Here is a 27,625-nt window from a genome sequence, read left to right as displayed (position 1 = left end):
GAAAAGGATAAACATAAACTACTATGAAGAGATGTAATGTTTAAGATTTTTACTTGTAAAAACACCCCCTGTGGTGTTTATGTTTGCTTAGGACTGTAGATCCATGACTTATCAATGAGCTGCCCCAAATGAGCAGCCCCAAAGTACAGAGACCTAACTCTACTCCTCCAAGTTCCTGGGGCTTAAAAGTTGATGTAGAGTTTTTAAAACTATATTCTAGCAAATAGAAAGTTCCCTTTTTTGTAATAGACATGTATATTCTTAAATGGGTCGAAGCCAGCCTCACAGTCTTTAAGAAACTAACATAACTTCTTGTGCCTTTTCTTTAAGGGGTAATCGGAAAGCACCATTTCCCTCTCAAAACAACTTCTTATAATTCTCCTTTGTGAATTATTGACAGAGAAACACAACAGCCTCAACTTCTTCCCAAAGACCTTTCTGGAGAAATGAAAGATGAAATTGACACGGTAGGAAACTCTGGCTTTTCCAACTGGCAGATGCTACATTTCAGAGTGTGTTATATTGTCTCTGGGTTGAGGGTACTGAGTAGTCTTGCTGCCGCCAAAAGCTTGCTTATGTGCCTCTCCTCTGTGATGCCAGCCTCATGAAGTGATGTTTTTGACAGAGAAGGCACTGCGCTTAGGTCATTGATTCCTGCAGCCATGAAGGAGCTTGAGTACATCGGAAGGCCAATAGAAACCAGCCAGTCGGCTATGGAAGTGATATGGCCAGGGGACACAGGTTTTCGACAGATTTCAGTGAGGCCTCCACTTGGAATCTGTAGCAAGAGAAAACGCAATATAATCATCTGGCTTAAAAAAAAAAGATAACATGGGGCTTACTCCCAAGAAGTCTCTGTAATGCTATATTGTGAAGCAGATATCTGGGCATTTCTAAGCAGTCCTTTTTATGAGTCTTGCTCATTTATTAGCTTAGCAGTACCATTTACTATAGGGATGTGGGTGGCGCTGTGGTCTAAACCACAGAGCCTAGGGATTGCAGATTGGAAGGTCGCAGCACGAATCCCCGTGACGGGGTGAGCTCCATTGCTCGGTCCCAGCTCCTGCCCACCTAGCAGTTCGAAAGCACATCAAAATGCAAGTAGATAAATAGGTACCACTCTGGCAGGAAGGTAAACTGTGTTTCCATGAGCCAGAAGCAGCTTAGTCATGCTGGCCACATGACCCGGAAGCTGTATGTGGACAAACGCCGGCTCCCTCTGCCTATAGAGCGAGAGCAGCACGCAACCCCAGAGTCGTCCGCGACTGGACCTAACAGTCAGGGGTACCTTTACCTTTACCATTACTAGATACTATGTTGCCTAGTCACCTCAAAATTGGGGCTGTGCAATGTCAGCTTTCCAACATTGCGATGTATCACCAGCCAAACTTTGTGATCCGATGATATACCACAATGGTGAAATGGAGGGAGGAACAAGCTGCGTGGCAGCTGGGCTGAAATTGCAACCAAGGGAGATGAGGTGGTTTCACTCAGTGCCTCACGGGGCTAATGCAGTTTGTTCCTCCCACTGGGTGTGGAGAGAACAAGCTACTGAGGTCAGCGGGGTGTGTGTGTGTGTGTGGCAGCTCCCTCAAAGGCGCATGGCTTCCTTTGCCCGAGTGGGCGTGCTGCATCTTTACTCCCAGGGTGACTGACCACCCAGGAGGAAAGATGCAGCCCGTCCGCCCTCCCCCAGCAAAGGCAGAGAGAGCCAAGTGCATGGAGCCTGTTAGGCTCTGTTTGCAGGGCTGCCTCTGCCTGGCAGAGGTGGGCTACTTTTTCTCCTGAAGAGGTGGCCTGCCCGTGTGGGGGTTCTTTAGACTGCTCCACTGAGGAGTGTGCGGCTGCGAAGCAGTGGATCAAGCCTCCTCCCACAGACTGGGGGCTTCATTAAACTGCTCCACTGAGGATGGACAGCTGCGTCCCCTCAGTGGACCAGTCTAAATATGCCACCTGCTGGAGCCAGAGCGGCTGCTGTTTTATCTGCGATATACCACCAGGTGAAGGAGCCATTGCACTCTGGCCCTCATACCTGTAGTGATACATCGCCCAGGCCTACTCAAAATACACATTTCCTTTCCTCCCCACCCCCCAATTTCTTTTCTGTTGCTACCTCAGTATTGATTTCCTCAATCAAAATCATGCAAGTTCACGAATTCAGCTTCATTGGCGGCAGCAGCAACTATAACGTACACTGTTTAACTTGAATGCTCCTCTGGGTTTCCATATTTCATGGCCATTGCTTGTGGTGTTACTCATATAATCACTTTCTTATTGGCATCAAAAGCATCAAAAATTATTTGCATATGAATAACTTTAAGAAGCCAAGGCTAGAATCTTAATTTGTTTTTCTTTTAAAATGGAGATCATTCACAAATAGTTTCCCCAACCTGCAATCAGACGTGCTAAAGCCCCAGAACTCCATGTTGTTTAGCTTTCTTTTCCCATTCCCTGGAACTTGAGCACTGAATGTAGACTTACCGCCATGCGGTGTTGCTTCCTCAGCTGCTTCACCCGAATCTGGTCCAGGTTTGTAGCAACATCCTTTTCAGCGTGCTCTAAGTCTTCAGAGTACCTTTGTACCAAAAGTTCAGGAATCCCACAGCGGCCATGCTGCAGCCAGAGATGAGTGATAAAGCGGGGGGGGGGGGGGGGGAGAGATCGTCAAGTTAATCAATGTGTCTCTTCACATAATAATAACAAAATGGTTGGCCCCTTTGCATTAAGAAACTACAGTAGGTTTAAGTGTGTTCTTTCTTCAGTTTCACAGAAAATTACCTTTGTGAAATTGGTTCATTTACTTCAATACCGTATTTTTCGCCCCATAAGTGCCCTTTTTTCCTCCTAAAAAGTAAGGGGAAATGTCTGTGCGCCTTATGGAGCGAATGCATGGTCCCTGGACGCAATTGCCCAGGGGCCAAAAGCAGATCATGCTCTTTTTTTTACAAAGAGAGAAGGGGGTGTTGAAAGGAAGCCGCTGAACAGCTGTTCAGCAAGTGATCAGGAGAGAGATAAGGCTCCCTTTCCAGCCCCGCCCCCTTGCCCAGGCCTCCGTTGTTGAATGCAGAGGGAGGCTGTTTGTTTCCCCAGTGACATATGACTGGCTAATTAGATTATCTGTCTGGAAACAATGGCTGTAGGACTAGAAGCTGCAGAACTGTGAGTTGGACCCCATAAAAACGGGGCTTTCCCCCTTTGCAAAAAAAGCTGCACCACTTTCAGCTGATCCTCAAAAAAGCAGGGCTTTCCCCCTTTCCTCCTCTAAAAACTAGGTGCGTCTTATGGAGCAAAGATACGGTAATTTGTACAGAGGAGGTTGTGAGTCTTAAATCTCAAATTATATTCCTTATAAAGGTTTATTAAAGTTATTGGGAAAGTATAACTTGATATGCTACTTTGCTTGAGAACTATGGCTGATAACTCAGAAAAGTGCACTCTGAAGTCAACCACTTTAAAAGACCTGTTGAGTTCTACATTATTAAGTCTAAATTTAATACAACTGAAATATCCTTAACTTTTGCTTGGCTGTGCCCAAGTCAAATAATGGACAAATGAACATTTCAGGCCTTGCTGCCACATGGCAGAGGCTGCTTTTTATATGCTACTAGCATTAATACTGGCATGCTCTGGTCCATGGGGTCACGAAGAGTCGGACACGACTGAACGACTGAACAACAACAAGCATTAATACTGACATTATTCAGTAATTTATTATATAATGTTACAGAGCTGAGAGCTCTAAGGGCCAATGTGCATATGACCACCATAGGGAGACTACTTCAAATACTGAATTGTTCTACATGCAATGGCTCACCACATGGATGAAACAAGCACCTAAAATGAAAAGCAAATTGTTGAATGGCAAATCTGTATGGTATACACATGGAGCCATTTAAGATTGCTTCACACTGTCTGAAATGTATGAAAAGTTTTAAGAATGTTTAACATATCTTTCATTTTAATTGCCAGTTTAAGGCCCATTTTTAAGGAACATCTCCAACACTCAAGTGGAGAAGAAAAACAATGCAAAATATGAACAAATTAAACATTTCTCAGCCTCCTCACACTGTACCTTGTCAGAATATGGATCTTCTGTGAGATCAATATCTTCAGATTGCAGCTTGTTTTCTATCAACATTTCCAGATCCAGTCCTCTGTTAGAAGATATTTTTCTCACCGACAAAGGATCAAGTTTTAGCACATGTTGCTGGACAGTAGCAGTCTCTGGAAGATCTGAAAACCAAGGAGGCCGTACGCCCGAAGGACTACTGGGCTCCTGCCCAGGAGATGATCTACACACAGTCAGTACATGGGAATCAGAGGAGCCAGGTTGGAGGCTCTTTTTCACTGGCAAGGATGGCACATCTGGACAAGAAAGGGCTGAGGGGAGGTGACAGTGTCCATTAGAAAGGCGTTCTCTGCTTTTTTTGGCAGGGACTGGTGGTGGCTGTGAAGATGCTTTTGGCTGTGCTCTTGCCTCACCTGTGCCCTTCTGATCAGCTTCCTTGGGGAAGGGAGAATGACTGGCCCTTCCAAGATCATGCGTGGTCTTTTTGAAGTTTTCAAAAGTAGTCCAAGTTACACCACGTGAAAGTGAAGATGAATGAACTCCACAATTCTGAGGCAGAAACAGTGGAAATGTTCCACTGGAAGGAATGGTTGCAGAGAAGTGCAGTTCCTTTGCTTTCCCCTTAAGAGAATCAACACCTGCTTTGCTCTCCTCAGCCATCAACTGTTCTGCCATGTGCATGCCTCCAGAGCCAGTTGGCATGTTTGTTAAATCCAGTTCGCCTTGAGGGAAAACATCCAGCTTCTTTGCAGAGTCGGGGCCAGCTTCTCCATGAAGGTCGCCAAGAGAATGAGATCTTGGCCACATGTGAACCTTGTGACCACTTTCTAGAGTCTCAAAGCTCCGACAGATACCAACTGGTAAACTTCTGCGGTTCTTCTTGAGGACGACGACTGCTGGGGGCTTGAGGCAGCTTTTCAGAACATGATTTGTACAAGTCAACTGTGTCTTCTCTCCTTGCTGGGGGACATCTGTTGATTTAGTTAAGGGCAGGGTTGGATAATTTGCCCGTGGATTTCTGTGGAAATCTTTAAAACTGTATTCAGAAGCCAACTTTGAGGGTAAGAGACAAGGCTTTCGAGTTTTAGCTGAAACAAAAAGAGGAAAAACATTTATGACTTGTGCAAGTAATGTGCAAAAGGAAGGTTTAAATATATCATTTCTACTGGATTTTGCTGTACAAATAACAAAATAGAACTTCATGAGAAAAAACACATAAAAATAAACCAAACCAAGACTGGCATGGCATGTTTACACTGTCCTATGATCCTTTGTTAAGATAATTTGTTATGTATTTCATTGATTTTCTATAAACAGAAAACCAAACCAAACAATAGTGGTATGCTGTCTTGTCATTTGCTTAAATTAAATGCAATGTCACACTGTATTTCAACTTGTGTATCACTGGTCAAGGAAGCAGAATTGATAACATAAATAATAAACATAAAAAATAATAATAAACATATACAATGTTGTCTCAAACTTGACCTCTAACCACTCTACTGTGCTGAGTTAGCCTCATTATAAGGTCTCTTAGCCCAAAAGTAAAATATGGGCTACAAACCTGCTTTTTATTTGCAAAGTATTTTCTTGAGTTTGTTTTCTGTGTCATAATTTATTTCATCTTCATTTATTCATGTGACTTCAGTTCAGAAAATAGGTTTTTCTGGATCATCTGTCTGTCTACATGAATCCTATAATGAGGGAGCCTTGTGGAGCCCAAGGACCCTAGAGGTAAGAATACACTACCTTTCTCTCCTACAAAGTTTAAGTTCTTTTTTTAAAGGAATGGATGTTTCATTCAACACATGTACAATTTAGAGCTTTATCTTCAAAATGCTAAACTTTGGCACTGAATAATACACAGTTGACTGCTTTGAATCTGCATAGAATTCACATTCACTGCAGAACACAATGTCTCTTCAGAAGTCTCAAAGCAAAGGCAGAAAGAAAACTTTAATCTAAAATAGAACACTGCATCTCCCTTGTTTTTTTCTTGCTATACAGAATAATCAAAAAGCTTTAGAAGCTGGTGGTGATGAAGAAGAAAGTGGATGATATTTCTTAACAGTAAATGGCTGTTTTCAAAGGTTTCCATCTAGGCTCCCAACAATTTTCTTATTGAAAAAGCCTGCACTCATTACAAAATGTTAGCATTAAAGAGCAGAGAATGGGAGAAGCATTGACACTTGTATGAGGGCAAAATCAACTGGGTTATTCCTTTCTGGTGTTACATGTCCATATTTACAATATTGTGTGGCAGTCTCATGGAACCCCACATAAGTTGGCCTCTTGAGTAAGGCACCACTCATAAATGGGGCTTGCTTAAGTATGCTGTTGCATGTGAGACCTGCTTACAAGGAAGTGTCTAATATGGATTTTACAAGGTGGTTATGCAAAGGGCATATCACAGTTGAGGGAAAATCGACTTTTAATATCAGAAAGATGTCCAGGATTTTGTTAGGGTTCCTCCAGATTTAAAACGAACCCTAGTATTCATGGCACATGAGTTCACCAATGTCTGCTCATTGCTTGAGGAGTACAGCAGTCCTTAGAAAAGAGTCAGAGACTCCACGGCAGGCCCCCTCCCTCATATTACTTTGCACTGCTTCAGAAGCAGTGCTTATCATGGCAAGCAATTCATCTGCAAAGATCCAATATCTCTATCACCATTGTATCTGTGCACCATGCCTGCACTCCTACATAATCCACAGGAGTCAGAAAACTCTTCATCCTGAATTTATAGCAGAAGTGACATGAAAAGATTGTAAAAATTGGTCATCATCTGGTAACATGGAGTTGGAAGAAATGAAGTGAACTTGGGTACCAGGATGCTAGGAGAGCAAGGAGGACTGCTGTCCTGCAAAGAAGCAACTCTATATAAAACTTTATTACAGAGGCTGCGGATATTTTTGTGTAATGTGTCTCTTCCAGCTGCTACTCTCCACTGAAGAGAAGCTTATATAGGTCCCATTGCCAGCTTTCTTCTGAGAGCTCATGGCAGCTTCAAGTAGAGAGGGGGATTTAATCTGAACTGCAGCACAGGGAGAATAGTAAAGGGCTGGCCCCAAGCCCAGTTTGAGGACATGCCCCCCCCCACGCTATTTAATGTTAATGCAATTAACATCTAGCCTTAAGAGAGGTATATGAGCAAAGGCAGATGCAGCATGCATAAGGAGTAAAATAGTGACAATCAATACAAAAATAGAATCTTTGATCATAAATGTTCTTCAGTCCCCATAAGTGTGTGAGCTAGTTCCTCATTTACAGCACTCCCTTGTTATTCTTTTGTATCACAGAAGTAAATGTCCTCCAGCAAATAAAATGAGCGTGGCATCATACTGATCTGGAGGCAGTGCTCTTTATTCTCTCTCTTGACATGAAAAAGCAGTAATATGAAAGATAATGCTGAAAAGCACTGCTAGGAGGGAAGCACGTTTTGCTCGCTGCCTTGAAACTGTGCCTCGACTGACAATGTAAGATTAACTAAATAAGTATGTAGGGATGGGAAAACTAGGCCACAAACAAGTCCGCCGTTAAATTATAGAGAGCAAAAGCAGAGCCAGAGAGTTTGCATGATTGCTTTTCCCAGCCACAAGAGTGTCCTGTGGTCCCTTAAAATCTAACAAATTTGGCATGTTTTTTGATATGGATATAGATCAATTGTTACCATTCTCCAGGTTTTCACTGCTTTCATAGCAGCCTGAATCCCGGGGAGAACAGCCACTTAAGCCCTGACCATCTATGAGGAGTTTCTCCTGAGAACCTGACTGGTCACTGTTACCTGGAGTAGAGAAAGGAAATAGAGGAAGTGAGAAGGCATAATTTACACAAAGAACAGCACTAATAATCTCACTTCTGTCCTACCAAAATACCCAGCAGCATACTAAAAAGACATCCTTTAATAAGAGCCATGAGTTGTTTTCAGCAGCAGATAATGTAGGAGTACTGCTGCCCTGAGAGGACATAGTGGAAGAAGTGAGTAGGGGTGAGAGTCGATTACTGGGAATATTACATACAGTAGTTTTTAAGTTGCACCCACTAGGAATTTATACAGAAGATGTGCTAGGCAGCTGATCACATGGTTGTAATGGAATGGACCTAACCTGCACCTGCAGATCTGACTAAAACAGTTGTGCATGTTTTATTATGTTTTCAGTATTATTTTTTCAAATTTAAATCAAAATTAAATCCAGGATTCACAAGCAACCCTTGAACTATATTCCAGGGGGGTGGAGTATGCTTTGGAATCTGTTGGGAAGAGCCAAGATATCCATTTGAGTTGGAAGATAATTTCAGAGCTTCATTATAGGTGATCTTTACAAGCCTCCCACAGCTTATACCCAAGCCTAAGTTTAAAGAACTTTGTCAGCATATCTAGTTATGAGTAGTTTCACCTGTGTTTATATGGAAATTCATCTGACCTCAATGGCACTTATTCCCTATTAAACATAATGGTCCTTCCGTATTGTCAAATACCTCCACACAACCTTGACTTTTCCTTACAAAAAGCTGTTATTTACATGATTTCCCAAACTCATTTCTTATTTTGTCTTGAACTGCCATCAGACTTCCTCTTGTGTAGTGTTCTCCAACTTGGTGCCCTGCATATGTTTTAGACTACACCTCCATCACCCTCATCCACCCGGTCCAACACTTCTGGAAGATACCAGGTTGGAGAATCCTGCTGTGGTGCATTGGCTGCTGCTAGAAAAGGTTAAAAAGTAGCAGTAATTTGTAAAACCCTTCTAATGAAATTTGCAAGTTTCTGAAAATTCCATTGAAATCCAGATTTCTAGATGACTTAATTCACATTTTCATTATAAACTATGTAAATTATAGCTAGCAAAGTTAGAAGGGAAATAATGAGTCATTACTAATATGAAATTACTCTATAAATGAAATCACTATCATAGATGTCTTGCCCTTACAATTTAGTCTTGATAAAATGTAATTCAGAGTTGGAAGATGGGGGTGGATCCTGAAAAAAGCATGTAGTAACTGGGCTGGTGGCAGCTGGGTTGGGGCATGGAAGGCTGAGGCAGAAGTTTCCCAACCCCCAAATGGTTACAAATCCTTAGCTGTGCATTAGAAAAGAAATTCAAAGCCTCACTCACTGTCATATTCCTGTAGCAGTTCAACTGCTGTCAGGAGAACAGCTCTATGCTGTGGGTCCTGTATGTTGAGCTCATCCAAGTCTTCTTCCTCTAGGAGCTTGAAAGTGTCCAGGTCTTCATAGCCATTGAATAAAAAGGTGGGCATGTGCTCCTGTGGCAAAGGAAGAGAACAGTTGTGGCACATAAGAAGGAAACAGCAGTGCGGAACTACTCAAAACAAGATGCCACTTTCCATGCCATCCATACATTTTCCACCTTTCTGATCAGTGATTACAGGTGGTTATTTATACAGATTGCAGGTAACATAAAGAATCTCTCAAGTAGCTCTGTACCCACTAGATGAAATAAAGATTGTATGTAGTATTACAGGTAGACTTCAGACAGTACAAAGTTCTACTGGCAACTGGTTCTGTATGTTATGGACAGCCAGTGTAGTGCCTGCTATTGCACATGTGTCTGCAGGGGTCCTTCTTGGTGGCCACAGGGTCCTTTCCCTGCTGCTGAAATTAGATTTGAAAAGAAGCCTTCTTGAGCAGGGGTGATTTTGGGTGTGGGTTTGTTCCGGCTGGGGAAGATGTGCCTACAACAGTTTTTTTCTGGTTTGTAAATGTGCTCAGGGGCCTCAAAAGTCTGGCAACCCCTGAATTAATGTGATTCTTTGTTAAGAACATAGCTACCATTACGGATGACAACATCTGGTAATGTCATACTAACTACTCTACATCAAAGTTGTGCATTGCAGGAATCTATGCCTGATTTGGGACGTGGGTGGCACTGTGGTCTAAACGACTGATCCTCTTGGGCTTGCCAATCGGAAGATTGGCGGTTCGAATCCCCGCCATGGGGTGAGCTCCTGTGGCTCAGTCCCAGCTCCTGCCAACCTAGCAGTTCGAAAGCACACCAAAAATGAAAGTAGATAAATAGGTACTGCTCCGGTGGGAAGGTAAATGGTGTTTCCGTGCGCTGCTATGGTTTTGCCAGAAGCGGCTTCATCATGCTGGCCACATGACCCAGAAAAACTTGTCTGCGTACAAACGCTGGCTCCGTCGGCCTGTAAAGCGAGATGAGCGCCACAACCCCAGAGTTGTCTGCGATTGGACTTAACTGTCAGGGGTCCTTTACCTTTTTATGCCTGATTTAAACATTAAATTGGTTGAACTACTGGTGGGGAAAGATTATGCCAACACACAACACCAGTGCTTAAAAGCATTTTTATTTATTTATTTATTTATTTTGCATGCCAATACAGTCAAACCTCTGTTCCCGAATGGCTCCGTTTTGGAATGTTTCTGCTCCCGAACACCAAAACCCAGAAGTAAATGCTCCAGTTTTTGGAAGCCGAACATCTGACGTGGCTTCTGCTTGAGTGCAGAAAGCTCCTGCAACCAATTGGAAGCTGTGCCTCAGTTGTCAAACATTTCAGAAGCTGTACAGGCTTCTGGAACAGATTACATTCAACAACCGAGGTTTGACTGTACATTACCAGGCCAAGGTTCAAGGTTCTTAACTTTTGGTCTGTTATGTCATTTAATATAACCTTCTCATTTCTATGATTAATGTACATACACATAGTGGTAAAGAGAGGAAGTGAGCCTTGCAAACATCAAGCAGGTAGTGGTACAGAAAGGATGGTTCAAAAGCCATTTGTTCTTTTATTCAGTCCCTTTTTAGGTTTAAGCTAGCTTTGAAACAGTAGGTGATCACAGCTGCTGTGGTTGTCAATGATGCTCCAAAAAGACAATTAAGTAACAAATGTATCTTGTTACAGGTGGGTAGCCGTGTTGGTCTGCCATAATCGAAACAAAATAGAAAATTCTTTCCAGTAGCACCTTAGAGACCAACTGAGTTTGTTCTTGGTATGAGCTTCGTGTGCATGATATCTGAAGAAGTGTGCATGCACACGAAAGCTCATACCAAGAACAAACTCAGCTGGTCTCTAAGGTGCTACTGGAAACAAATGTGTATTGGAAATTTACCAGCACCACATTTAAAAAAAAATCACAGATAATTGCAGGATAATTTCCCCTTTCCAGCCCAGCACCAGTTCAAAAAAACAAGAAAAGGAAACTATTTTTTAAAATATAGGACCAAGCCTTTTCAATCTATTTAAAATTAATAAGAATCATAAGATTTAACTGCAAGACATAATACCTTGGGAAGAAAGCAGATTTATCCACCCACCCTCATGCCATCATATATGCATGTTAGCTGACAAAAGTAATGCTTTAAGCTTGCAAATGCCTCAGAGGGGTCTGAGGGTTGTTTAAAAAAAGAAAAAGACAAGGGAAGCATTATATTCAATGTTAAACTTGCAGAAAGTAAGAAAAAAACTTTGCAACCCTTTCTGTCCTGCTTCAAGCTTTAGATAAATTATGTTAACAAGCAAGAAATGGAAGAGATGTTGTTGTATAACAAGAGTAGTGATTACACATCCTACTTTGGATTTCGGGGAGTGACGCCTTCTGGGGATGGTTGTGGGAAGCAGGGGTAGGGAAGGGCAAGCTTGAACATTTTCAACTTGAGGTTGTTTTCAGTTAAAAGACACAGTTGTGGCTCCAGAGTAACAGGGTATGTTTCAGTAAACATACATTCATATGGCCACTGCTTATTGCTCAGGCACTGAATCTTCATTGCTGAGGACAGGTGCTCTAATAATAAGTATTGTGCTCGACAGGAGCTGAACTGTTAGGAGGTGCTCCATTCAAATCACTTGATTAGCCCCGCAGTATGCAAAAGGCTTTTGGAGTAAGGTAACAGGGTCCTCAAATGAGTTCACCATTTGTTCCATCCTGATTGATTGCATTCCCAACAAGTGTTGGGTTGCTGTTGCCTTGGCTCCCAATTCCAGACCCTGGAATTCATCTTAGAGGAGGCTTCCTGCCTATTCTCTCCTTGAATGTTTGATTTTTCAAGCCTTTAAAAAGCAGTTAAGATTTCAAGACCTTCTGAACTCTTCCTACTGTAACTCTTTGGTCAATCTTTGTTTTGCCCAACACTTTATCCTTCTCTATAGCCAGAATTTCAGTTATAATCTTGGTTCTGTCGAAAGCTGGACTTCCGGTATAGCCTGACTGATTTGAGAGCAAGTCCTGAGTAGAAATCCTTTTTAGCTGGATAAGTTTTTACTGGCTGCTGTTGTTTTTACGGACCCTTTGTGGCTTTAAATAATGAAGAGAAAGGTTTCCCAGCCCAGTTAAACAGGTACAGTTTGTATCAATAAAGGGATAAAATATCATAACATGATCCTGCGCATGGCAGCTATGAAAACAAAACAGTATTATTTTTACTCATGATATAAAAACTCAACAGTTTAGGATATATTCACACAGAAAAAAAATTATGGGATCAGTGAATGTCTACAGAATCTATTAGCCCTCTAACAAGGTTTCCTGCTGCTGAATTCAGAATCCCATCTTCTTAAATTGGCTTGCTAAAAAAAGAAAAGAAAAAAGCCACTTCCCTTTAACAGCAGAGTAGGAAGAATAAACAGCAGGCAGAATGTCTTATTTCCAGCCTGCCTGATTGAGCATCAAGCAATACAAAATAAAAATCCACTTAATAAATAAAATGCAAATGCTTTTGGCTGGTGTGGTAGGGTGGTTTTGCTGTCAGGAGGCAGCTCAACAGCTGTGCTCTACTATATTAGCTGCTTCTGTTCGGTAATGCTGCTTTTGCTAAACATCACCTTGTAGGACTACTGAACAAATTAATTAATTAAATAAAACAGTTACACAGCAGACAATTTTCCTCTGTGCCTCTGTTCCTCTGTTTCCTCTTCTGGAGAGCTAATTGTACTTCACCTGAAGTAACCAGAGAGAAAAATGGGAAGAGGACTTAGCCTTCAAAACTGATGGTGCCTCTTGCGCTGGCCCAATCAGTTTACTCCCCACTGCCTGCCCAGCTTCATAGGCTAAAGAACACACTATATGTTTAAATCTAAAATTATAAATTTATGCAAAGGAGATGCAAACCATAAATATACAAGTGCAGTAAATCTCAAGAAGCTTGTGGTTTCAACTTGCTCTCACTTTCAACTATGAATGCCTTATAATCCGAGAATCGACCAAATCTTTAAACAAGGGAATTCCACAATGCCACATAGATCTTGAAAATGAAATCACACGTCTTGATTCCTCACACATTATTTTAAATGCTGGGATACAGAAGTGCATATAATTTTAAGGCTGTGAATTTAGTCCTATTTATTGTATAGATATGGAGTTGAAGTGCTTGCAGAAGAGTAAAGCAAGTATAAGACAATTACAGCCCACCTTTAAGTTGATGCGATCTAGGAGATCCTCAACAGATTTGGGCTGAGGTGGTCTGCCTTTCCGTCGCCTTCTTGTAGGCCTTTTAGGCTTCTCTTCCTCTTCATGTAACACATCCACATAGATGAACTTGAAAGTACCCACTTTGTTGTTCAAGAGGCCCATCCAGGTACCCATAGGTGGTTTGCTGATTATATCAATTATATCGCCCTTCTGTATATGAGAGAAGCAGAATGCATCTACCTGAAGGCTCCATAGTGATTTGCAAAATACTAAATCAATGTTTACTGTATCATAAAGGAATGCACATTTTATTGCATGCAGACTTAAGCCCAAGAAGCACTTGCCTGGCTCTGGGAAGGAAGCAGGAGGTGCTCTAGGAACCTGCCAGAATCTTCACACCTCCTTCTCAAAGCCGGGCACCTTTGCACAAGGGCTCTGGGATGCTGCCACAGCCTTTGCACTGCCTTCCCTAAGCTGGGTAAGCCTACAATCACAGCTTGGCGCAGGTGGGTGGAAATAAATAAATGGAGAGTGGGTTTCCTCTGCTCTTTATTTTCCCCCACCTGTGCAAAGCTGTAATTGTGTAAGTTAAATAAATGTAAGATGAGAGTTGCCAGTATTCTAAACTAAGTATATATATATATATATATAACTTTTTCTTGTCTCATCCTTTTAAAAAGGGTTCACCTATGCAAAAGCTTTTGAAAACTATATGCACAACTCTTCTTCACTACAATGTTCTTCTAATTGCCCGATGCAAGGGGTAAATCTATGAAAATATTTTTCCTGATTTGTCAAATCCATAAGTAGAGCAGAAATGAATTCATAGCATACATTTCCAGTTCTGTGATAATTAACTTATTTTCAGCTCACTGCTGATCTTTCTGCCTCTCTAGTGGGCCTCTCTAAGTTTTCTTTTTTTAAAAAAAAATACACAGCATATTTATTTATTATTTACATTTCTACTATTTCTGAGGCAGAGACATGGCTTACAATTACCCACAAACGATAAAAAACCCCCACCCATAACAACAAACATAACATAAAATGAATACAAAGGTTGCAGTTTGGCTCCAGCCATTTATACAGCAGCAGAACAAAGGTACAGTGGTACCCCATGTTACATATGTGATCCGTTCCGGGTTGCGCCACGGAACCTGGGCGTACGCAACGCGAATGAACAAAAAAAGAAAAAACCCAGAAGTTCACAGTTTTTGCGCTTCTGCACACCCACACGCTCCGTGGAGGACTTCCGGGTTGCGGAGGTCCGCAACTCGAACATGCGCAACACAGAGCGTACGCAACATGAGGTATGACTGTATTATGTTGTCTATGGGAAAAGGAAAAGGATGATATTCACCATATTCCTAAAAATGGAACTGACAACCTACAACAAATTCCCAGAGGATCACCTACTACCATAGAGAGGGCAAAAGACCACTTGCTGGGGTACTACAACAGATCTGAAGGCAATGCAGGCACTTTGGTCTGTTCCCAGAAACTCACAGAAAACCAGCGCAGTTCTCTGGATACAAGGGCTATATGTTCTCTCCATCTGGTAACAGCAGTATTACTGAGGTGTATGTGATTCTGACAAGAGGACAAGCCCAAGGTATTAATAATTCCAGCTTGTAAAAGACACCTATGAACACTCCCTGGATTCAAATATGGATTTATTCCAGAAAGAGTACCTTGAGTTTCAGGGAATCTGTATCATAAGGGCTGGGGGTAAAATCAGTATGAACCCTGGCCCGGCCACAAAATGGTCCTCTGTATGGTAGTTCTTCATCATCACCATCTTCAGACTTGACACTCTCTCTGTTGCTAGCTGAGGAGTCTGTTGTGCTTACGGTTTGTCCACCTGTTTGTGATAAAAAAGGGAAGTTTACCCCCAAAAACCCAACTATAAAATACACTGAAAAACATCTGATATTTATTTCCAGCAAGATTATGGCAGCAAACAGCAGGTTCTGAGCCTCTCTTGGATGTTTAGGGCACTTTTCAAAACGTTTACCAGCTCCCTAGGGATCCATCTGCTGCTGCTGTTTGCCACAGCACTTTCTTAGAATAGCTTGTCACAGAATCTTACAGCACATGCTGAAACACTGGAGGCTACACAGTCCCTGTCCACTGTTTAATCTAGAACCCCAGGCTTCAGCTGAGTGCTCAATAGTGCTGGGCTGATTTTAACTGAAAGGATCCCCCCCCCCTTCCTAAAACAAACATATATAAAGGATGAAAAAATCTACTTTCCTAAAGACTTGCCCAAGTATTAACTTTTTGCTGCGAAGTCTACTATTTTTTTACTCCTCATTAAGTGAGAATACCTCACTTTTCATGAAAGAATGTTGGAAAGCATTGATTTTTATGTACTACCAAGCACTGCTTGGTGGGAAAACTAACCATTCATTTGAGCCATGCACTGGATAATCACAGGCTCAATTCTCACTACCTCAAGCAAAACAATTTCTTGGAGTCTGACAAGTCTGTAGGTGAAAATACCCCAGGAATATTGGTGCACATGCTGTCTGCCTGCCCAAGATAAGAGCTGAAGTACTGCTGTTCTAAGAACCAACTACCTTGCCCGCCAGCATTTGTGATTTCAACTACGCTTTAGAAATAGTTTTCTTTATGTGCTGCTGTAAAAAAAGAGAACTCTTGAGTTTCATCCAAAAAGACACAGTAGGATTGATTCAGACATAGCTAGCATTAGGCTTCCTCCTTCCTTATCTTATGCATCTTCATAAAACACTTCCGGGGTTTCTTACAGCTTCCCATTTTGGGGAACTTGTTTAATAAACCATGAAAGAAGGAAAGGGTGTGGACATGCAAAGAAGTGTGTGTGTGTGTGTGAGGATGGCGTATGCAGGCATAATGCTAGTCTTTGATCTAATAAACCATAATTCATTCAATTGTGAATGTTAAATCTAAACCCGTTTGTAACAAGCATTCTATTTACTACTTACTCATTGAGCTCTGACCACTTAGAGAGCTCCTCAAACTTTCTACAGAACCACCAGCTTTCAGTTTGGGTTTATCGAGAGAATCAGTATCTGGCTGTAGTGACTGAGGAGATTCTGGCATTACATCCAGGCTGGAGTCCTGAAAGAAAATCACCACAACTCATTGACAACTTGTGCTGGCTTGTGTAGTTGATCAATTGGTACCATATAGGTTAGAATCTATTACTATGCATGAAGATTAAAGTAGCCTTCTGTAGGCCCCCAACTGAGGTAGCAAACCTAGGAAGCGCAATAGGATAAAATTCTTCTTTCCCAACACATTCTAGCCTAAAAAGACACAGCAAATGTGAAAAATACCTGCATCTTGCAAATGAGAAAAGAACCTGATCAAGGCAAGAAAACAATGTCAAGGTTAAAAACTAAGCCTAGTCTCCCCTGTAATCCCAAATGATAGAAAACCACTTATCCCCTTTACAGTCCAATTCTAATCATGTTCACTCATGTCGCCCTCATTTGCACTTGAGAAACCACTGCTCTGTGACTACATGGTACATGGAAACTGAGGGGGTGGTTCACCAGGGTCCCAGACAAAGGTTGCATATCACCTGGCTTTATGTCATCTGCAAACTATTGAACCCAGGACCTTGTGCATGGAAACCACATGCTCTGCAACCAAGCTATCCAACCACCATTCTCTGTTGCTCTTGCCTTTGGAAAATGTTAGGTTGTGCACACTAAGTAAAATTATGTGTTCAAGGCTTTTTCTGTAAAAAGAAGTTGCAGAGATTTGCTACACACACACACACACACACACACACACACACACACACATATATATATGTATCACCCAAGTCTCTCATATATTGTTTGATCTCTTTGATGCATCTTACAGTTGATTTTTCTTTGGTGGTAGGTAGGGGGAGGCTACCATAAAAAACAAGAAGACGACTGGTAAAATTTTCTCTTCCTTCGCTGAAATATCAGTAAAATGATTTCTTTTGTAATTTACTCTTCTTTTAACTGTATTTGTTGTGCAAACCAATCCTATTCATGTTTACTTGAAAGTTAAGTCACACTGTGTTCAATGGGGCTTGTTCCCTTACACCCAAGCAAGTGTGCATAGGATTGCTGCCTTAAACATACAAAAACATGAATACAACCTCCTCACATTTGCAAAAAGGTGGAAAATATAATTTAGAAAAGTATTATCCTAGACACAGTGCAAATACTAATTTGACTAGAGCATTGCTTTTCAATATTTACTTGTGATTTTGCTGTTTCATTGTATATTCTGCAGTTGTGTTGTTTTCCTAAGCCTTAGAATCAAAATTTTCATGTGAAGTTTGCTGAACATAGTAGAAATGAAATGGCAGATGAAAGAATAGAAATGTTACCATTTGGAATGAATAACTAACACATTCTTTTTGTTTATATGAAATGAATTAAACCTGACGATGCAACTTACGCATGAAAATTGTAAACAAAGCAAAAACCTGTTACTTGCAATGTAATGGACATGTTTTCTTCATTCATCATTCAAGTAACAAGACAGATTCAAGGAGATCTCATCCATACTGATATTTTGGCAACTTACTTGCTAAAACAATCATTTCTGGGAGCTAACTGCAGTCAGAGTAGTGTTCGTTTATGTTTGTGAGTGGATGTGGGTGCGTGCATGCATGCGTGCTGGTGTCAAGAAGGCACTTTGTTTGATAAATGACAATGTAAGAAAATAACATGGTACAATGTTCAAGAGACTATCTGCAGCAACAAATTAAAAGAAACCTGCTGATAGACAAGAATTGCTGACTTATTCCACAGACATGAAATCACAAACCATCTGAATGAAGCCTGTTATTTGCATGCTGCAGAGTCATCAGGAAAATTTCCACAAATCAAGCAAATCTCCAGAGAGAATTGAAGAACTGAAGCCACAGATAGCTAATAAGAAAGTGCCTCCCATTTTTTCTAATGTTTGTTTCTTGTACACTAGTCTTGGAATACTTTCCCTGCTATGAACTGCAGAAATGTCCATGCAGTTCTCAGAAAATTAGAATTAGAAATCAGAACCTTACTAAATTATGGGCACATCAGTTCCTATCGCTGGACCTAGGAATTGAAAGCAAATATTGTGGTGGCAGTGCAAGGTGGTTACATGCCTTGCCTTGTGTCAGCTCAGTCACTGCCAATTGCCTATTAATGGACCATACAGTGGTACCTCTGGTTACGTACTTAATTCATTCTGGAGGTCCGTTCTTAACCTGAAACTCTTCTTAACCTGAAGCACCACTTTAGCTAATGGGGCCTCCTGCTGCTGCTGCTGCGCCGCCAGAGCACGATTTCTGTTCTTATCCTGAAGCAAAGTTCTTAACCTGAAGCATTATTTCTGGGTTAGCGGAGTATGTAACCTGAAGCGTATGTAACCTGAAATGTATGTAACCCGAGGTACCACTGTGCTATATTTGCAGGATTGGGGTGCATTTCACTTTGTAAAAATGTTTTACTGTATTGCTTGCTGTCTGTATTGGAAAATCTTGTATACCTAACAACTATCACTTCATAATCTTAAATGCTCATATTTCTGGCCTGAACAATCTCAGGACCTCATTATCACTATGCCTGATCGTACAATACAGCAGGTACGACAAATTCTCTTTGGCTGACTTTGGAACATCCTATCTCCTCTTAATTATCTGAGATCTGTTTCTCCTGCAACCACACACAGCCATGTTACTTCTGACTTCATGTGAGTGGGGAAACAAGCTAGGAAGCCTCAGGCAACCACTGTTTCCCATTACATCTGAACCAGGAAACAATGGTTCATAGATTCAATACAAGCCAGGTTTAAAGTTGGCTTAATATCCTGGGTTGTTCGGAAACCAGTAACTATTGTTTCCTGGTTCAGATGGAGCAGGAATGCTATATTGCTTGACTCATCACCTGCAGAGCTGTCAATTTGCTTTAAACACACTAAGGGAATCAGTCCTATGAAATTCAATAGGGCTGACTCCCATGCAAGTGGGGCCAGGGGTTAGGAATGCCGCCTAAAATAAGTAATGACATGCTCTTTACTTCTGCTTTTTGCAGCCTTGTATCTGCAATGCTTCAATGAGCAATGATCCAGATCAAGAAAAGATGGATATGTATTATCCAACGATGACTTGGAAATATTTGGCTGCGTTAAGGCAGAATTCAATTTTAGAAACGACAGGGGCCACAGAGATTGCATTACAGGAGTCAGCATCATACTGGAGCTTTGTACCAATCAGATGCATCAGAAATGGACCTTGGGAGATAAATGTGCTAACGTGTTACAGTCACCGAGCAACACAACAAATGACTCTTATTTTAATACCAGCAGTCTAACGCTGGGATGGTCTGGCAGACAACAATGAACTTTGCTTCAGGACAGACAAAAAATATTGCCTCATTTCTCCAAAGATTCAGACAAATTGTTTATTTACAGCAAAAGCAGCAACTAAGGGTTTCAGAATCACTCTGACAGGGTATTGAGCAAAAACACGCTAGCCAAGTGAGATTCCCTTTTTGGAGGCCTTCTGGCTGGAAATCAGTCCCGTGCCATTGGAGATAAGAATGAGACAAAGTAAAATACAGGAACTAGAGACCTGAATTTATATTGGTAATATTATTCCAACATATCTCAAAGGGCCTAAAGATAAACATGCTATGATGTTCTGCTTATCAAAGACCAGCCTTCAGCTCCTGAACACATCATAATAGTATACTGCTGCATCCTGATTATTCAACAGTCCTCTAGAGGGCGATGTTAAATCAACGGAAACTCTCTTCAAGGCTGATGCCAATGCCAGTTAGTTGCTTGCCAGCAATTACTTGTTATGCTTACAGTTCAAGTGGAAAGACTGATGAAAAAATAATAATAATAAAGTGTTGGGTATTCTGACAACCCACCAAACCAAATTCAATGAAGTCTGCCAAATGCAACATGCTTGGAAAAACAGATTGATTTTGGCCAGAGGAAATTGAAGCAGGAACTTTAAAATAATATATTTTCAGAATGAACTTTAAGGATCAACTATATAGATCTCTGCAATGTGGGATTTAATATGTTATAATGAACCCCCCCCCCCCGATGGCTCACCATACCCATTTGAAAAGCTTGCTGGGGAAAATGGAGTTTCACAGATTTTAGGGCTTTATATAAGACTACTTTTTCTGCCCAGTAATGTCCATTAACAGCTCAATGGGAATAGCATCTTGATACAGTGGCCCTCAGCACAGCAGATACAAATAGCAAAGGGACTGATTTATTTATTTTTAAGTGAAAGAGGAAAAGCCACTGTTACTATTCAATGGAATTATTTTACAGATCATATTTATAATGGATATTTATAATAACAGGGATCTCATACCATAGGACAATATTTTATTGAAAACAATCAAACATTTACAATGATAATGAAATGAAATTAGGTGTATCCTGAATGTAAAACTTCCTTATATGATCAGGTACCTGAACCAAGATAAGTATTTTCCTGTGTTTTCTGTATAATTTATGAGTTTTACATCTTTTGTTTGCATTTTTAAACAGTGTTTATATTTCAATACAATTTTAGCTAAACAGTAGGATTTAAATTGCTATTTTATTACTTATTTTAATGGTGGAAGATGTTACTTAGATGTTTCTTTTGTTTTAAGATGTTTTTAACTAAGTACTAGGGAACCACAAATATTTTAAAAAAATAAAAATAAGTTATGTCATTACAACAGAGCACAAATTACATTTTAAAAAGTAAATACATTTTATATTTGAAAGATGTTTCATTTTTTTCTAAATTGGTGTAAGCATTTGTTGCAAAGTGCATGTTGCTGTGTAATTCAGAGGATGTATTGGAGGCAGTTTGACATTGCTAGAGGACTAGGGCATAGTATATAAAGCCATTCATTTTTAAAACCAGCGTATATGGAATGAAATCATATACTTTATTGCCCTAACTCAATCCTAACTCCCTTTTATGATTTTATTGAAGCTCTTTTTACAGTAAATAGTTTTGAAAAGGCCTTGGAATTGCTTTACTACATTATTCCCACGGGGAGATTTTTTGAATGACGCTGTTGTACTTTCCAGTAAGGTTGCAAAACATAGGCATCAACAACTCTTCAAGTATTTACTCAAACAAATAAATCCCCCAGCTGTGGTTTAATTTAAAACAAACAAGCAAATGAACAAAACCACATACCTGCTCTGACAAGGAGCTGCTATATTTCTTAGACATCCTTTTCTTCATGGTTTCTTTAACAGATTTCACCTTTTTACCAAGGGACATGCGGGAAGTAGATGGGGATTTGATCACTTCTTTATAAACAAAATCACCATCTTTGCCCTGTAAAATGAAAGAAGGATGAAAACAAAGAACACCATTTGCCATTGTCATTTTTCTCTGCTCAAGTCTCAGATGAAATGTGTCTTAGGGAAACACTGACAGCTGAACTGCTTTTCTGCAGTCCCCAAGAAGCATTTTGGTTGGGTGTCTTGACAAGACTGAGTTTTTCTGGTATCATATACCGGTACTTTGGCTGGAGCATTTTTATAATGGTTGATGAAGCTGTGAACAAACACTCATTTTTTGCCTTATTCTTTTCTCCTCCCCTCATGTGTGTATTTGGCACATCCATCCTGCCTTGCATGGTTACCAGGAAACATTGGCTTATATGTTAGTTAACAAACAGGGTAATAAGTCAGGAACATATGTTTATGAACATAGACAACCCCTGAATGCAACTTTTATGTTGAAATTTGGCACAAATGTTGATTCTATCAACCAGAATGCTAAATACCTTAAAGCTCCTGGCTCCATGCATTTTAACTGATGGGAGAATCCAATACTGACATAGCCTTTTCCACCTAAAGGTCTCAATGGGGACCATGCTAAATACACTGCCCTGGAAGTAAATGTTACATTTTGCACAGCTTTTACACTTCTTGCATGAATCTCATCAAGCTCATCACTGTCTTCAATATATATTTCTGTTCAACTTCCTTTTTTCTTGTTTAGGCTCAATTTTGAACACTTTAGAAGCTAAGAAAAACAATTTCAAGTGCATCTAAAGTCTGGACTCCTATTGCTTATGTTAAGTTTAATTTTTGGAGCACTTTTTAGCAACAGGAAGTACTAACAGGCTTTCAGAGTCTAGTGTTTATAAGGACAACTATCTGCTGCTTGACTTAAATCCAGGTAGATTGAACTGACTATGGCAGATGTTACATCTGGGTATTTACTTTCGCTACATGTTAACGTTAAGCTTGCTATCTGCTCTAGAGCCAGACTATGCATGACATTCAGTCAAGTGCAATTTGCCCTAATTTTTGTTGTTTTACAAAATGCAGCTGCAGAGGCTGCAAAGCAAAGTGGGGGATTGGCACTGGAATCAGGTTCTTAGCTCTTTTCTCTCAAAATATTTGTTACTGAAAAGCAACCCCCCCTCCAAGCTGCTTTATGCTCCCCAAAGGAAATACATTGGTAACAAAAATGAAAAAGAGCACTCAGAGCGATGAATTAGTTCAACAGCACCAATGGAACAAAGAGAAGGAAAGGGCAAGTTGAAATAAGGTGGGGGAAAGCAAGGCAAGCTGCAAGAAGAAACATCCGCCACTGGAACCTAATGACACAAGAATTTCCTTGCTGGATCAGACTGAGATCTAGGGAGTCCAGCATTCCATTGTCACAGATGTCTCTGGAAATTCACGGACGGGACAAGAAGGCTATTATCCCATTTAGCATCTCCTATTGAGAGGTTTACAACCCTGAAATCTAGATCTTTTAACTTTCATGAACAGCTGCTAATGACAGTACCTTCCATGATTTTTGTCCTAGATTTTTTTAAAAAAGAAATCCATGCCAGTGGCCATTTGTTGTGAGTGAATTCCTCAAGTTAGTATGTTGTCAGAAGTAGTGTTTCCCTTTGTAGTGATCTGGAATTATTTCAGATCAACTTCATTTAACCTGATGAGTCCTTGGGATGGGAGAAAGTAAATTCCATTCTAGCCAGAGGGTTAATAGCAAGATAGGAAAGGAAATACAGGTTTGGGGAAGGGGCAGAGTGTCCAAACTCCAGCACGGACTAGCTGCCCAGTTAATAACACAAACTCTGTTCATGTGTGTTCCATGGATCAAGCCTTTCACAGCTGCACTTCACCATGTCTCCCCCTCCGCTTTGAGAGTCCAGCCACCTGGCCAGTGTTACAGCTGGGATGTTTTCAGAGCCATTTCCCTCATTCCCCCTCACACCATGCCAGGTTAAGAACTCAAAGGATTTGGATTCATGGAGACATGGGGAGGCTGAGATTCAGTAACAAAATCATGGATTTAATTTAAATCCTCTCTTTCCTGCTTTCTGTACTCAAAAAAATGCCTAATGCAACAACAAAGTCAGTTCTGCTACTACTATATAACAGTATGTTCCTACAGTCCTATTGCATCTTGTTACCCTTTTTATCTTTGGTATGTTCAAAAGGAGAGTGTGTAACTCAAAACTATTCCAAAATATTGCTCTGGCCTGTATATTACCTTGACAGGCATTATTGCATCTCAGTAATAATAAATCTGCAAGCATTTGGAATCAGGGTGTACTTCTATTATACACAAATTTACCGATTCATTTTTTTTCGTTTAAGTGACTACTGAACCTAACATTCTTAACTCATATCATAATGTAGCAAATGCTTAACATTTTCTGTATGGTATAAAACAGCTCTCAATACTTGGCATGTACGGCAGTATGCATCAAAACAAGTCGGAGGAACTAGACTTGTTGGTGGCATTGAGAGTTTTTAGAGCTACGATTGTGGCAGTTGCCACACATTTTAAACTCCATTATAAATTCCACCATTGTGCTTCATTATTAAAAAGAGTAAGACGCGTCAGGAAGATTCCTGTGCGGACCTCTAGCTCATACTCACCATCTGATCCAAATTGTTTCCAATGTGCAGTGAGCGATTTGTCAAGTCAAAGCCACCAAAGCTGCAGGTTCTCTGTGACACAAGACAAATTTGTGGCTTAATGCATTGCAATTAAATTCAGTACAAAGAAATAAACGTTTTGTGGGGTATAGAAGACACATGAGAAATCATCCAATTGTACAAATAATGGTAACAAGCAAAACATGATGAGAAATTAAAAAGTCTCTCATTACATTCATGCATCATGATAACTCTCTGGTCTTTTGCTTACCATTGTAAAGCCTCTGGGTCTTCAACTTATTGTTTATTCACACTCCCTAGCTCAGGTTGCCTCACAAAACAGTATTTAAATCTTCTTTGAAGTAAGAAATCATGTTACATAACAAACTTAAATCTCACCACCTCTTTGTCAGTGGGGTGCAAAGTAATAACAAAAAACCTTTTGACCCAAACCTATTCAGCATTTAAGAAATTTTGGAAGCAGACAAGCAACTAAAAATTCTGAAAATCTACTCAAATGTAATAGTGCCAATAGGACTCTCAAATAGATTCACAGTACCTTACTTAAAATGGCCAAATGTCTAAGCTTCCAAGGGATATATATTAATAGGAGTTTCATTCTTGGAAAGCATTGGCTCTGCATTTGTTACCAAGTCCTTCATGGTACAAAGGAGCTTTGTTACTGCTACGAGAGAAAGTAGGTTATATTTACAGTGGCACAACTTTGTGGAATGAGACAAGTGGAATGAGTCACTCTCAGAACATCAGCCCAAGCCAAAAACACTGATGCCAGTTATAAAAGTTCTGACGGCCTAAACACGTCAGCATTATGACACCACCTTTTTTCCAAATGCTAAAAAGCACACTAAGCAAAGTCGCATTTTCAAGGCGAGGTAGGAACAAAGTGGCTCTACCTAACGGTCCTCATCTGTATCTCATGCAGTATTTGAAAAGTGTTGGTCCCTTTAAACTCCCTAGGGATGCACAGCTCCCTTTCAGTTCTACAAGCAGAATTTTTACCTTCTCTAGAAGTAAAACAGTCTTTCATTTCTATGCCTTGATCCAATGTCTCTCTGTGTTTATAGCTTACTCTCTGACCTTATGGAAACTATCAAACTTTCTAGATAAACCATCATCCTTTATGGCACTAATGTGTCAGACTACTAATGCTTTATAGGAAATATCTCTCCCTTTAAAATTAATTATTGAGGTTGTTACCAACTTGCAAGTTGACTAGTAAGCTGTATTTGCAGATCTGTACTAAGAGACATATATTATATTCTTTCTCAGTCAAGGCTTTGTTGGTGAGCTCACTGAAGCATTTCTGCTAAGGAAATTCAAAAGCCAGCATCAACTTAAATAACAAAAGTCAAGAACTAAATTTACTTTCTCAAAAAGCAAGAAACAAAAACAGCTGGTCAGAAATTCTGAAATCCTTAAATATCAAATGCAGAGATCAGTTTTCAGGCAAAACTGGTATGCATGTGCAACGGGTGTGCACTTATCACCCCAGAAGCCACAGTTCTAGCACATGTGATATCTGGCATTATATAGAGAAAATTATAGCCAAAGGATTATTTTTTGACAATGCTGGAATGTAACTGAAAGTAGTGCCAGTATTCTCTTCAGGATTCTAGCAGTGCTACTATATAGTCATAACACAATTTGCCTTGAAATATATGTATTTAATAACTTCCAATAATTTTATGAGATACATGCCAAACAAAATCTGTGGATAAAAGGTTGTAGGCTAGTCAATGGAATGGTCATGCGATCAAAAACAGATTGGTGCATGTTCAAAAGGTTCTATGCATGCCTGGGCCACCAAAACAAATTTAGATGCCAAAAATAAATGTGAATACAAGACAAATAACTCATCATACTGAACAAGAGGCTTCCACAATTCCCTGAGGCTGCAGTAAGCATGAATTATGATCTTAGAAGAAGAGGTGCTTAAAGTTCACACGCAGTTTAATTTTTGCCTTTCTTTTGAAAAGAAGAAAGCCACAGGATGTAGTTAATTAAAGGGTCTATCTGAATAAAAGGAAATAAATACCTTTCTCTCCTATAGAATAGGGTAAACATCACAGTCACATAAGGAGATTGGGCTCCTTGCTACAAAAACCACAAGCTATATGAAATGGCCATTGCATTGACAACAGAATAATTTATGGGACATTTTAGGTTCTTTATAAGGAATATGAAAACCATGCTGCCTACTTATATATCATATATCAAGCTAAAATATCTTGTGTGTCACCTTCTGAAATGCCCCCCCCCTTCTGGCTCCCCATAAGTAAGATCACTTGAGAGTACTAATTTTAGTGAAGTACATTACAAAGAAGGCTACTTTGTATGACACAACTTATGTATGACACAACTGGGAGAAAGGATCTGTCCTAGCCAGAAATTAACATATCCTCAAAATGGCCGCTAGCCAAATGCAGGCACAAAGCTGGCTAAAAAATAGCAGTAAAGATTATGTTCTTCTTTTGTCTGCCACAGTAACACCCTTAAAAATTAACTAACAAAAAGTCAATTAAACTTCTCATTGTGTTATGCTGTGTAAGAGTTTCCACTGAAATCTCCTCCAGGTCTAATGAATCTATTAACAAATGTGCCTCCCTTCCCTCCTACAAAGAAAACAATCTTACAGCTGTAGAAAACTAGGACAGATGATCTGTTCTTTCCTCAGCATCCAAGAAACAGGAGAGCTTCTGAAAACCAGCTGATGTGATTGCCTTGCCTTGGGAGATCCTGGTTCAAAATGCCATTCGGCCATGGGCTTGTTCATTGTTATTTGGAAATATATTAGCTCTCAACATCAGTTTCCTAACTAGGAAACTGAAATAAAACTGCTCCACTTACAGGCAGTTGTAGGAATTTGGCTGTAATCTTAAAGCAGTAAGCCCCATTGAACACAGTGCGACTGTGTTGTAAGGAAACTGTTTAGGACTACACTGTAAATGTGTTAAGGGAACTGTACAGCACTTGCACAGTGTAAGTGATCAGTAGGAATAAATGAAATAACATACTGGCATAGGGTATTTTTGAAGGTTGCCAATGTGGCACATGTGCCCTAACCATACCTATGTAGAACTTCCATTCCCCTCCTGGTTAGGGAGGATTAATGCAATCTTGTTTTCATCAGACATGTAGAACCAGTTCTAATGATAATCACCTTCATGAGAAGGGATGCATGAAGGTGCTTCCCTTCCTATCTCTGCCACTCCCACGTTTGTGGTGGTTGTAGTCATGGACCTCTC

General features: G+C 40.3%; 1 protein-coding gene across 6 annotated transcripts in view; it reads right to left on the bottom strand.

Moving 5' to 3' along the window:
• Positions 1 to 228: 228 nt before the first annotated feature.
• Positions 229 to 27,625, bottom strand: part of SASH1 (SAM and SH3 domain containing 1) — a 190,668-nt gene continuing 163,271 nt past the window's right edge. For all 6 annotated transcript variants that reach the window (XM_033143957.1, XM_033143958.1, XM_033143956.1 and 3 more), the window contains 10 exons: positions 24,360 to 24,431; positions 21,640 to 21,783; positions 16,424 to 16,559; positions 15,149 to 15,318; positions 13,458 to 13,667; positions 9,187 to 9,337; positions 7,740 to 7,853; positions 4,073 to 5,157; positions 2,482 to 2,613; positions 229 to 778 (listed from right to left, as the gene is read on the bottom strand). In XM_033143957.1, coding sequence (XP_032999848.1) covers positions 518 to 778; positions 2,482 to 2,613; positions 4,073 to 5,157; positions 7,740 to 7,853; positions 9,187 to 9,337; positions 13,458 to 13,667; positions 15,149 to 15,318; positions 16,424 to 16,559; positions 21,640 to 21,783; positions 24,360 to 24,431 — 2,475 coding nt within the window. In that variant the 3' untranslated portion in view covers positions 229 to 517. The remainder of the gene's footprint in view (positions 779 to 2,481; positions 2,614 to 4,072; positions 5,158 to 7,739; positions 7,854 to 9,186; positions 9,338 to 13,457; positions 13,668 to 15,148; positions 15,319 to 16,423; positions 16,560 to 21,639; positions 21,784 to 24,359; positions 24,432 to 27,625) is intronic.

The sequence above is a fragment of the Lacerta agilis genome, chromosome 3 (genome assembly GCF_009819535.1).
Source record: "Lacerta agilis isolate rLacAgi1 chromosome 3, rLacAgi1.pri, whole genome shotgun sequence".
Taxonomy (NCBI): domain Eukaryota; kingdom Metazoa; phylum Chordata; class Lepidosauria; order Squamata; family Lacertidae; genus Lacerta; species Lacerta agilis.
The sequence above is the reverse complement of the archived record's forward strand: the minus strand, read 5'-3'. Positions and strand labels throughout refer to the sequence as shown.